At 42.7% G+C, this 12,589-nt stretch overlaps 1 protein-coding gene across 1 annotated transcript; it reads right to left on the reverse strand.

Moving 5' to 3' along the window:
• Positions 1 to 10,887: 10,887 nt before the first annotated feature.
• gadd45ga (growth arrest and DNA-damage-inducible, gamma a) lies at positions 10,888 to 12,589 on the reverse strand. The gene is made up of 4 exons (XM_014002663.1): positions 12,328 to 12,589; positions 12,122 to 12,223; positions 11,797 to 12,007; positions 10,888 to 11,682 (listed from the first exon to the last, which is right to left on the reverse strand). The coding sequence occupies exons 1-4, from the start codon at positions 12,378 to 12,380 to the stop codon at positions 11,569 to 11,571; spliced, it is 480 nt and encodes a 159-aa protein (XP_013858117.1). The 5' UTR covers positions 12,381 to 12,589; the 3' UTR covers positions 10,888 to 11,568.

Raw genomic sequence — 12,589 nt, forward strand, 5'->3', positions numbered from 1 at the left:
ACACACACACACACACACACACACACACACACACACACACACACACACAGACAAAGCAGGCGCAAAACAGCCCACACTTACACTCTTTGTCATCCTTAAACTTCTCAAAACTCATTAAAAATTAAAAGTTTGCTGCACAACTTGCATGTTTTTTTAATGAACGAACTATTGTTTTTACTGGTTACGAATTTATTTCTTTTTTTAAAAGCTATATCTCAGAGTCGTTCTTTGAATATTCCTCGCAAAAGCCTTCCATGGATTTTGTTTGCTCTCGTGCACGTGAGTTCCCAAAAAAAATTAATAACTGAGCAGATAACAGGATTTCTGTGTTTTGTGTACACAGTGATAAGAATGGTTTTAACTGGAAAATGAAAAAAATATATATCCTCAAACCCATGACAGCTGCCAGAAATAGCAGCTCAATCAAGCTGTCACTTTCAAAACAAGAACAGCTGGATGAGACACCCATGACCATGTGCACGCTCGTGCACGTGCACGGACGAAACTGACTTTTTTGTGAAGTAAGTACTTGTATAAACATTCCGCGTATGACTATTAATAAAGAGGGGAACATCATAAAACAGTCATTAGGACTGGACTCACCATTCCCACCAATACACAAACACGTGCTGGTTTTGCTATCCACGTGGGGACTTTAAATTGAAATGAAAATGTGACCAAGCATAACAAAATTTTTTGTTTGTTTGTTGTTGTTTTTTATACTCACAACAGAAATCAATTTGTATGCAAAAATGTGATCAATGCTGCTAATACAAATAGTAAAACATGTAAGCTCATGCTAGCCTGTTTTTTACTTAAATAAACCAACTTATTTATCTCTAATCCGTTAGAATTACCTTTAAAGAATTTGAAAACTACAAGTAATAAGAAAATATATCAGAATAGTTGTACTAGTTTTCATGAAATTCAGGATAAACTATATACAGTATTTTTTCTTGTTTACATGAAAATGGTCTTTTCATTTATCCTGATGGGTAAAAATAATAATAAATAATAAAATTCACAATATATTATTTCGTTTTATAGTGCCACCTCTACCGACCATAAAGGTGCCAAAAAAGGCCATGAAAAGGTCCACGGACCACCAGTTGGTAATCACAGTTGTAGCTTGTTTTACGGCACAGGATGCATTTTATTAGTGGGCCAAGTAGCACAAATGGCTCATTTGATCATAAAGGTTGCAGACCCCTGTCATAAACCTATCCCCCCCACCCAAAATCGTCATCCGTTCTCCTGCTGACCAGGCTTTGGTCCCCAGGAGAACAGACGCATTGGGTTCACAAGGCTGTATTTGTCTGGAAATTGTCCACTTAATGTAGCAAATACACATCCCCCCACACACACACAATGATTCCTCTTTTCTAAATTGGAGGTTTTTAATTGGCTTGTGTTTGGTTGATCCAGGCATAATTGCTGGGAAGTGTTTTTCTCTCTCTTTCTTCCTTGAGTGAGCTGATTAATAAATAAAATCCCCTCCTGTCAACATGCTGTCAGATGGGATGAAGCTGTTTGATTTATTTACACACACACACGCACACACACACACACACACACACACACACACACACACACACACACACACACACATCGTAATCCATGCCTTCCCATTGGCTGCCGTGGGTACGCTGTTTCCAAAGCAACACAGGAGTGTGAGGAGACACCCCTTTCAGGAAGGGAACGGTTGTAAACAAACCCAACATGTGCTGCACTGTTGGACTCCATCTGACTCTGCCGTAAACACGTTGTGACACTTTGAGCAACGTCCAGGGAAATACGAGGGCTTTGAAGATTTGTTGACCCAATCAGGAAGTTTGTGTTTTAGACTATCAAATATAGAAATACAATAAAATAAAATAAAATGAAATGAAATAAAATAAACCATTACATCCATCCATCCATCCATCCATTTTCTGTACACGCTTCTTCCTTTTTCAGGGTTGCGTGGGTCACTGGTGCCCATATCCAGCAGTCACAGTGCGAGGGGCAGGGTACACCCTGGACAGGTCGCAAGTCCATCACAGGATAAACCATTACATAAAAGTCAAATTTTATTTTTTTCTCAGGGTAAAAAAACAGGTGCAGGTGCATCATGTAAGAGTGTCATCATCCTGTCCACAATGCCCCCCCTCTACTTGTGACTTTTGTGCTGCTGTCTTGTTTACTTTTGCAGCTCAGGTGGGGTTYTCATCAAAATCCATGAGGTCACTAAAGATCAGCAGATTTAAAAGAACAAACTGGACACATAACAATGGGGGAGTGGGGAGGGTCCTGCGGTGTTGGACCGTGGAGTCCTCCAGTTTAAGCAAAAACAGAAGTGAGGAGAACAGCAAAGTTATTGGAGGAACATAAGAGCAGAAAAACACACTCAGAGCTGTGATCAAAATACCCACACAGTGAGACTCCTATCAGATTGAGTAMGAACTCCCAGCGGCCAATCAGACTTCCGTTACCAACAGCAACACCTCGTGTTTACACCGGCCCCGTGCTAATCCTGCCCTCCGATTGGCTGCAGCTCCTCCGAAGCACAACCCCCTTACCCCCCTTTCGATTCCCCCTGTTTTCCTTTTTGCCGGCCCTTCCATCCCWTTTACAGATTAAGAGCCACCGGCAAAAACAAAAAGCTTATTTTTGTTTTTTTGTCGATGACAAGTGCGCCCACACAAGGGCCGGGYTTGTTTATTTGTAAAGGTATCGATTTCATAATTGCACAAAGACAAAGGTGCAGGGACAAATGCATGTGTGAGTGTGTGCGTAAGGAAGGAGGAGGGACGGAGTGAAACACTGTTGCCATGCACCCTTAGTGTGTTACTGGGTTAACTGCGGTGTGTTGCTATGAAAAACACCTAGTGTAAGGGAGAGGAGCCGTTGCATCACWCTGCTGAAAAGTCCTTGAAAAACACACATTTCTCCTTTCGTACTCTCGCAAAATTCTGACTGCACTTTGAAGTTATCCTCTGGGAGGGATGGCAGATTGAAACGCTGCACGTGGAGCGACAAGGTCCAACCCTGCAAACCCATTAAACAAGACAGCTTTTTCTTCACTGTTATAATAAACATGCTTGATGTTTTTTGGGKKTTTTTTCCCCCCAGGTCAGAGGGTTCCTCCTTGTTGCTACCATGGAAGGCAAAATGTCTGAACATGCTGCTTGTTTTCATCTATCAGCCACTGTTCAGACGCTGTTAGAGTAAAGGCAGCGTTAGATAAGATATGCTGCCAAGAACATGGTCAGGGGGTTCAGACCTGATGACATTATGCAATGCTTTCGTGGTTCAAGGAGCATGTTTTCAAGCTCCTAAAAAAAACATGTTAGTACCCCCTGCATTTACACACACATATACTCATGCAAAACTGAAAACATGTTRTGCTCAGTTTCGTGTTTCAGAATTTGAGGTTTCCACGAGGCGAGGCGGTGAATCACATGCTTTTCTTGTCATGTGTTTATCTGTGCTCCGTTTTCGGAGGTAATCTACCATCGCTCATTTGCACACAGTCACTTTCAAAGAAAGTCAGCTTGTTTGTGCAACGAGTGGGAGTCCATCAAGATGAGCGTGCTGCATCGCCATTCCGCTGATGGCCCTGAACTGTAGACGAGTGGCAGTGTGGCGCAGGCAAACGCGCCTTTCCAGAACCCTCCTCTGCTTTCTGCTTTTGTTTTGTCCCTTCTGATTCCATCGTTCCATCTTCGAACTAAAACTGTTAAATTCTTGAAGGGATAAGAATGAGTTACCCTCCAGACTCTCCCATGTTTAGCCTTTGTTTCAAACATCATCGTAAAGGAATGTGGAATTTGGACCATCCCTGCCATGTAGCTGTCTCATTCCTTTATTCACTCTTCCCTCGATTTAGCACAATCAGCCCCTCTGCCTTCTCTGTCTGCATACCATGACTCAGCAAGTTCCTTCATCAGATGAGCAAACAACACTGGAATGCAGACGCATTTTATTTAAACGTTTAAAACAGTGTTCGTCAATTATTCCCCCTGATCCAGCCCGAGTCTCTGTCGGGCCGTGCCGTTTGGCCCGACGCTCCAGGACTGCGGGTTATGGGAAGAGATTCCTGGCGTGGCTTTTAGAGTACATTTGCTTCTGGAAGGATAAGCTCAGCTATGTCAGTAATGTGTCAGCCCCTGCGAGGTTACAGTCTGTGCTCCCATTTTTAGCAAATCACTTAGCACCGCTCCGCCTCGGCCAGCCTGACACCCAGCATAAACCTGAAAACATGAAGGGAATTCAGAGGCGGGCAAGAGATAAGAAAAAATGTGAGCACAGATAACTGGAAGTCTTCTTGCATTCAATAAATATCTTTTTTGTTTTTAGAGTGGATGATAAAAAAAWTTTTGAGGGGAATTTATGGTCTTTTGTGTTTTGGATTCTTCTGTTTTTCTTTTCTTTTTTCTTCTTCCCGTGTTTTCTGTTTTGGAATAAATCATGTTGGACTAAAAGACTCTCAGACACTGAGTTGATTCAACAGCCTTGACATGGAAAGGCAAACCACAAGCCAAGTTTATCAAGTTCCACTGGGTACAAAAATGTTTAAAAAGTGTTAGAGTCGATCTGTCTTTAGCAACATATCTTTGATGTACAGATTGTCTGTAAATGACTTTGGTTTTACATTTAGCAGATATTCAGATGTTTAGGGCAATCTCATGGGCAGTGCTGGGCACAGTTCCCCTAAAGCACTAAAGCACTAATAGGGGAACTAATTTATTGATTAGTGCTTTAGGGTTTTTGCTATTTTTTTAATTCATTAGTGGATTAGCACTTGCCAAGTTTATGGGCTGAATTTAGAAGCACTAACTGAGGTCTTTAGATGTTATTAATCAACATTATTGTTCACAGTCGAGGGTGAAAGCTGTCATAAATTGTGTTCATATGCGTGTCACTTGCAAGCCGGTCACATGTGTCAAACTCAAGGCCCGTGGGCCAAATGTGGCCAGCGGGTGACTCCCATTTGGCCCTCCAAAGGCACTAAGTGACAACCTTCTGCACACAGTAAATATTGTCTTATAGTAGCTGCGTTTCCATTGACCATGAAAATGCACAAATTAGAATTTCGAAAATAAATTTGCTCAAAGGAAACACGTCAGTTTTGAAAAAAAATATGTTTTTCGACAAAATATTTTTGCGCTAGGATGAGGTGGTATTTCGACCATATCGAAATTGGTGTTTTTCGCAAAACTGCAATGGAAACACTTTTTTCGCATCACGGGAGTCACGTGATCAAGAACCGGCTGTTTCTACTGGCGAAAAAGACGATGACAAAGAAGACAACAGGAATTAGAAATAGTAGCAATATCGCAGAAGTAGTGTAAAATAGTAAACTCACCGTCTACAATTTCCCAAAAACACAGCATACGTAGCCGCTCCCAAGTAGGGGCTTGTCTCTGGAAAGCCTCGATAAAAGACGCCGATGTCTCCTCTGATGATGAGTGCTAGTGTCGTGGTAGCAACATGCTATGTGTTTACATCCATTGCCGCCATGTTTGTAATGACTTATCGGGAAAACAAACGTATTCACGCATGACTTTAATAGCATTTCTTACTTAATTGAAACACTGCAGTTGCGAAACTGTTTTTTCGACATTAACAGAATATCGACAAAGTTTTGCGCACATTTGCAATGGAAACACAGGTACTGACGCTGTAAAATGTTCCATGCCTCAACTGGATTATATTAGTGCTTTAGAATTAGCTTATGCTAAATTTTGCAGTGTGTTATTGCTTTCGAATTGGKGGACCAAAATATTTGAGTTAGTGCTTTAGGGTTAGTGCAACTAATATTTAGATTAGTGCTGCCTGCTAATAATCAAATTCATCTTTCAAAGGATTGTGTTTTTCAAATGTATTACTGAAAATGATTAAAAAGGGTAATTAGAGGTTACATATAATCTTGTTTTTCTTGATTTTTTTTAGGTATTGCACTAAGAGATCTCTGATTTCAACCAGTCACTCTATCCGAATGCTTCTGAACAAACATCCTGATGCAATCACACAGCAATGGATGACATATCAGTTTAAAAACAAACTGCCAATTGAGTGCACTTTGCAGAAATAGTGGGGAAAAATAACTTGTAAATGTCAGTGTTTTGTCTCAGCTCGACACTCATAGGCTATGTATAAAAGATGAGTTAATGTTCCGAAGCTGCAGAGTGGTACGTAGTTTTACCAGCAGTTATGTTTGTGTCATGACCTCATATCCAATGACCTGCTGTGTGGGTGTCACTCTATCCCCTAAAAGGACACGCTGAATCAAAGTGTGGGTCAGGTTTGTGTGTGTGTCTCTCTGTGTGTGTGTGTGTGTTCCTAACCTGGTCACCCTCCCTTTTTGACTCACAAACACCTGCTTTAGCTCACCTTAAATTACAGGTTCTGCAGAGAGACAGCCGCAACCGTTACTGAGCTGAGAGGTGTGGATCATGTGAGCTCATCAGTGCGGTGTGGTCATCCAAGGAGCACAGGTGTGTGTGTGAGCACACAGTTTACCTTACCTCAGCCTACAAAAAAAMCATAAAACTCCAAAGTGAAGTCATCCTGACAAATTGATAGCAACTCTTCACAAACAAGCACAGTGTGTACACATTGTTGATGTGAATCTCCCAGGATCACTACGGTGGTGAGAAATCCCCCTGTTACTATGACTCTGAGAACTTCTAAAAGTTGCATGTGCAGGGTTGCACTCTGAAGCATGAGCTCACTGTGAGTAAAAGGCAAGCAGCAGAAGCAGCAAGCTCATCTCCCCAAGGTGTGACACATACCCCGCACTTAGCTTTAACGACACCCAACACCTCACAGCCAATTGCGCTATCTCGTTCCAGGGCCTGCCGAGGCAGCCGGACCGTGATCTCATGATACCAGTATGGCCACGCGAGAACAGGAGCGGGGCGGGGAGAGAGAGAGAGAGAGAGAGACAGAGAGAGAGAGAGAGAGAGAGAGAGAGAGAGAGAGAGAGAGAGAGAGAGAGAGGGGCTCGCTGCCTGCCAACTCATCGTGTAATCTCATCCCACTCTGGTTACTGTAAGTGAAATGGAGCAGGAATGGGAAGACGGGCCCACACTCAGCCATGAAGGTAATGGCTCTGGGAAGGGCAGCAGCGTTTCACACTTACAGTTAAACCACACAAGTCTGAGAATATTTCAGTCTTCCAAAATGGAAGCATGCGCTGCAACCGTTTTCCAGGCTGAAACCACAACTGGGCTTTCTATTCTGACAGGACGGAGGCACGTGCAAGAATAAAAGTAGCAAACGYGCAGAGTTGCTTTCCTCAAACAAGGAAGGAGCATCATGTATGTCAACTGTCTCCAAAGTGGTTTTACACCCCTCCACCCCCACTTTTTTTGGCAGCTTTGCTATCTTTAGGGGACATTGCAGAAAAAAACTGACATTTTCTGTGCTTGCTAAAGGTTTGGATCATGCAGCCTGCCGTGCATATTGATCAGTTCTTGCTCTTTCACTGACTGTCATTTTTTAACCTCAGTGGAAAAAACCTGTCCAGTTTTGTTTTTGCATGTTTGCAGACCAGTCCAGCTAAAATATGTTCCTACTGAACACCTTGTCTTTTTGACACGCAAACCAGGGCAAACAGATTTTTCAGAAGGTTTGCACCAACAAAAYAGAAACTCAATAAATCTGCACAGTATCTCCACTTAAAATCAGAAATATTAAAATGATACAATCAGAAAGGAGCCGATAGAGTGGAATAGATAGACTTGGCTATGCACCTTCAAAGGAATATTAGCTAATCTYGACAATTATGTAGTGTCTCGCCAACAGTTTGATGTTAAGATTATTATAACAGTTCTAATAAATCTACCATTTTGTTTCAAACTGGAAGCAGCGGTTTTGTCTTCATTTTTGCAGGCAGTCATGGCTGATTAGGTAACCTACTCTGTTAGCCAAGAAACGATCTTTTTCATAGAGTCACAGCTTAATGTTACCAACTTTTGTGCATTCTACGCTGATAAATTCACTTTAAAGCATTAGAAAAGAGGAGTTTGCTATGTCTCAGCAGATCCAAGTTATCTGTTCCTGTCTCTTTAAAGAACGTTATGTACTGCTGAGTTGTTCCTCCAGTGTCAATGACTCCTCCTAATAATATACTGACTATACTGCCTGCTTAAAACGTTCTTTCTGCAGCAAATTCTTAGGTTTATTTCCCTCCAAGTCAGCAAGCAATACATCTGTGAAAGRGGGTCTTTCTGTAAAAATACAGTTTAGCCTAATTAAAAATCACATCTAATTTTTACACAATTATACTGAAATATTTGGCACTGTATTTTAGAATATAGTTCTTAAAAATTTCAACAGCAAAGTGAGCTAACAAGCCATACGTTGTTTGTATATTGAGCTTAAATTCAGAGATTAGTGTCAAGTTAAAATAGGAATCTAAAAGTTGTTTTTGAGCATCTTTTTCCGTCCATATTCAGTGTTTGTTTTCCAGCCACCTCTAAGTGGTGCAAGCCGCAAGCCCATAAAGAAATCTGTCTCATAGGTTTTGACAGAGCYATGATAATGTATTGTTTTACCCCCGGTGTGGTGCCAGAGTCTAAAACATTAATGTTTTGTAAGTCCCATTACATGTCTGTCTGGTCTCGTTCCTTCACTTTCAGTCTATCGCGGCCCTAAATCTCTGGCTCAGACTTCATGCAGACAGTCAGCTGCCTCAGCAGTCTGGGCTATTGCTCCAGGCTTTGGCACCGCAGCCAAGCACAGGGAGAAGATGTTTGTTAACTCCACACAAACAGCAGCCACAGCGCAAGCAGGAGCTCCTTTTACACCAGACCCAATTTTTGGTTGTTGTTGTTGTTGTTGTTGTTGTTGTTGTTGTTGTTGTTGTTGTTGTTGTTTGCCCCATTAGACAAGCTGATTTGCAGGTTAAAAACAGGCCTATTCTTGCTCTTCGTGGCGGTCAGTGCTGCAGAAATAAGGTTTGAGGCAGCAGATAAAGTCGCACAGATTAAAGTGCCACAAAGAACTTAAATGTAACTTTTAAGTAAACTGGGTCAACGTTTTAGTCAACAATACACTTACTACTTATCTGTCATTACACTACACTTACTCAAATCTGTCTACTCACTGTAAACTGTTACATTCTTGTCGAAACTACTTTTTTTTATCAAGGGCCACTAAATATTGTTCCTTGTTTCCTTCAAAAATCAGGTCAAGATTAGACGCAGTTGCAGCTGCTGTATTTATTTATTTATTTATTTATTTATTTATTTATTTATTTATTTATTTATTTATTTTTGGACAAATATTGCTGTCTGAAGGACATTGACCTCCTCAGAGAAATGTCCCTGAACATTTTAAAAATGTTTCAAATGTTTATTTGTTTAGGACTGCATGCATATCGATACTGTCAATTTCACATTGTGGGACTTTTTCAAGAGATTATAGTTCAGCTTTCACTCCGACTCATGACTGACTGTAGTAAAAATCACAGCAGACAAAGAACTGAGAAGGCCCATCTGTTTCTGTTAAATCACAATCTGCAGGTTTGACAGTGCATGGACTAAAATGACTATAGCTCAGGGAGCATTTTTTAGTAATTTGGAGAGTCTCGAATACCTGAGTATTCCCACGGAACTTCCCCCCATCTTTGTCTGCAAGTTGCATTTTACATGTAATTCTGTCTAAGAGGTGCTTCCTCTGTTCTTAGAACACTGTGTAATCACCTGCCACCGCTCTAAGCTGTCAGTCACAGCAACTTTTCTTTGTGTGTGTTGTGCACGGCTGTGAGCGCACACACAGACGAAGCGCAGGTGTCAGTTTCTACCTTCATGCATCTGTGTGCTCATGTGAGTGCACGGTCATTGTGACCAGCGGGCCGGCTGCAGACATTAGGTCCTATTGCCAAGAACAAATGGGGGCAGGTTTCTGTGAAGTCTGCTGTCTCTTTGATGTGGCCCACCAATTACTGTCAGCCTCAGCTCCGAGCCGACCGCAGCACTCACACACTTCCCCTTTGCTTGCCACTGATGACCCTCATTCTCTCACAGAACTGCTCCGACTTTTGGTTTTCCAAATTATCATAGCACGTGTGTGCASATTAGGGGTGCAACAACACATGTACCCGTATCGAACAGTGCTGTGTCGAACARTACAGATKTTAAAAATTTACTTTATCAACTTGTCTTCGGAAGATGCTCTGTRTTAAAGGATYAGTGGATCTGTGTTCGACTACTCCACCTAGGCTGCATTTTTGAGCGCAGGTCCACTGAGAAACTTGCTGTTTCAGCAATATTTAATTTAAAAACTGTACTTTTGAGGTTAAACAAATGTTCATGATTAATATAAATAAATTACAAGTTAAAAGGGGCGTGGACATTTCTTTTTTTTGAAAAAATATCGAACCGTGAGACTAAAGTATCGAACCGAACCGTGAATTTCCTGCATCATTGCACCCCTAATGCACATGGATGCTTTATTGATCCTTTGCAGTAAATTACATCTCAGCAGGCAAACACTTTAAAGATGCATGACTTGGCATTATTTTTGCTAGATTTTCTTTTTAATCTAGCTCGTTGCAGTTTTAGTAATATAGGTTTAGCTAAGTGTCTCAGCCTCGGCACTGTTGCAGGAAGTGAAATAGGGCAGGTGGTCGATGTGTGGTTAAAGGTCATTACCCAAAGAAAAGAAAGCTTCCACCACATCGTAGCTGTTCTACTTCATTTACGTGCTCTCTTAATCGCTTAATCTTGCCCCGTTACTTTCCTCTTTTTTACTTCTGTAGAAAATTAACTAACACTTCCTGATACTTGTGCTGCTGCAAGGTTTCCACCTTCAGCTGCACCTTAGCTCGCGTCAGGWTAAGATCATGCTATGTGGAGAACCGGAACATGTAAACAGACAGTTATGAGAGGACAGGAAGAAGTTTTGATTCCAAGTGTTTATTCACAAATCATTGCAAAATGAGTACAATTCACGTGGATATTGCATTGTATATGCATGTTTGAAAGTAAAAGTATTAGTCCGTGAGAGTTTCACTGGTAACAGCTCAAGTCAGGATTTGCAAGCAGAGTCTTTGCTTGTTCCAAGAAATTCCTGACAGGCTGCCACTCACAAAGAAATCATCCATTGAGACACTTTTTCAGGCATCATCTTCAGAACCCGCTTCTTGACTTTTTCCTTCTGTGATGACATTCAGTCTAGAGTCCTCACTTTCTCATAAGTCCACAGTATCTCTGTGACCCGGCTGCTCAACGTGCCGCCCCCACATGCCATGTTATGTAGGGCAAGCATGGGGTCACCCCGCCCCCAACGCACCACACAGTCCACCTCCTTCTCAGTGTCCATCAGGCCTCGTGTCCACTTGACCCAGTCAACACGTCATCTCTTGAGTTTCAGCCCTTCACACGGGGGTGATCCAGAACCAACTTGCTGGACCCAGAATGCTCTGGAAGGCATGCGCTCCTCCTGCAAGACTGAGGGAGTGCAACCACAGCCTCTTAATCCAGACAGGTGAAGCAGAAAGGCTTGGTTCAGCTGAAAGTCAGCTTCTTGGCTTTTCTTTCTCCATCATCTTCTTCTTCTTAAAAGCAGAAGGTCACCTCAGCGCTCTGGGAGGGTGATGGTGGGCACCCAGTCGTAGGCGCTGCGGCTCTCCTCGCAGAAAAGGCTCAGCTTGTCCAGTGCAGGGTCTTTCCAGGGGTTTGCACTGGGGCTCTGAAATAACAAGGCAAGGAAACGTTAGCTCTGACTGGCAGTTCATAAATGGAAAAAAAAAAAAAAAAGATAACGATGCGCGCACTGTGGCCTGCGAGCTTCTTGGAAACGTACCGTGACGAGAATGCAGTGCGCGTCCTTGGGCTCGCCGCCCTCCTCTGCACCCACGAGGTCGGCCAGGCGCTCGATGTCGTTGACGCGCACCACGTTGATGTCATTGTCGAAGCAGAAAGCCTGGATGAGGGTGAAGTGGATCTGGAGGGCGATGTCACCCTCGTACTCCTCATCCGTGGCGAGGACGCAGAACGCCACGCTGTCTGGGTCACTGTGAGGAAAGAGAGGGAGGCGATCAGTGACGAAGGAGGAAAAAAAATCATCTTGTACTGGAAATAAAAAAGTGGCAACTGGATTATATATTTAAATAAGCTGCAATACTTACACATTCATGACTTTTGCGGATTCGTAAACTCCGACTGTCAGGTAGTCCTGCTTCTTAGCAGCGATCAGCAGCTCCTCCAGGGCTGCGCCTGCACTTTGCACCCTTTAACAAAGACGCATGTCATCAGGACACCGCGTTCAAAAAGCCAGCAACAAACACCGACACACCCGCTCCGAAACGCGCTGCTTTAAGATAAAAACATTTACCTGTCAGTGTTTTCCATCGTGTTCTCCTGTCCGTTGATCTCTTCCAGAGTCATAGTTATAATCCAAGCGCGATCGAGTTGTTGCAGCGTACCCAGAAACAAAAAAACAAGAGACAAGTGCTGTGCGTTGTTCCTTTGTGAGTCCGCCGTGTTATTCTGATCTCGGAACAGGCTGTGAGTGGTTTTATAGCCAGCCTTGCGTCGTTTCTCGGCAAGAGGGGGGCGGGTCTTTCCGCTCCTGCCTCCTACTATTGGCTCTTGGA

This window comes from Austrofundulus limnaeus, unplaced genomic scaffold (genome assembly GCF_001266775.1).
Source record: "Austrofundulus limnaeus strain Quisiro unplaced genomic scaffold, Austrofundulus_limnaeus-1.0 Scaffold14, whole genome shotgun sequence".
NCBI classification, from domain to species: domain Eukaryota; kingdom Metazoa; phylum Chordata; class Actinopteri; order Cyprinodontiformes; family Rivulidae; genus Austrofundulus; species Austrofundulus limnaeus.

Excerpts from the sequence above, each read along its gene's own strand:
- gadd45ga (XM_014002663.1), bottom strand. The coding sequence starts at position 12,380 with ATGACTCTGGAAGAGATCAACGGACAGGAGAACACGATGGAAAACACT. Across the intron at positions 12,224-12,327 it reads ACGATGGAAAACACTGACAG|GGTGCAAAGTGCAGGCGCAG; the intron begins GTAAATGTTTTT and ends TCTTTGTTAAAG. Across the intron at positions 11,683-11,796 it reads CGCACTGCATTCTCGTCACG|AGCCCCAGTGCAAACCCCTG; the intron begins GTACGTTTCCAA and ends TTGTTATTTCAG.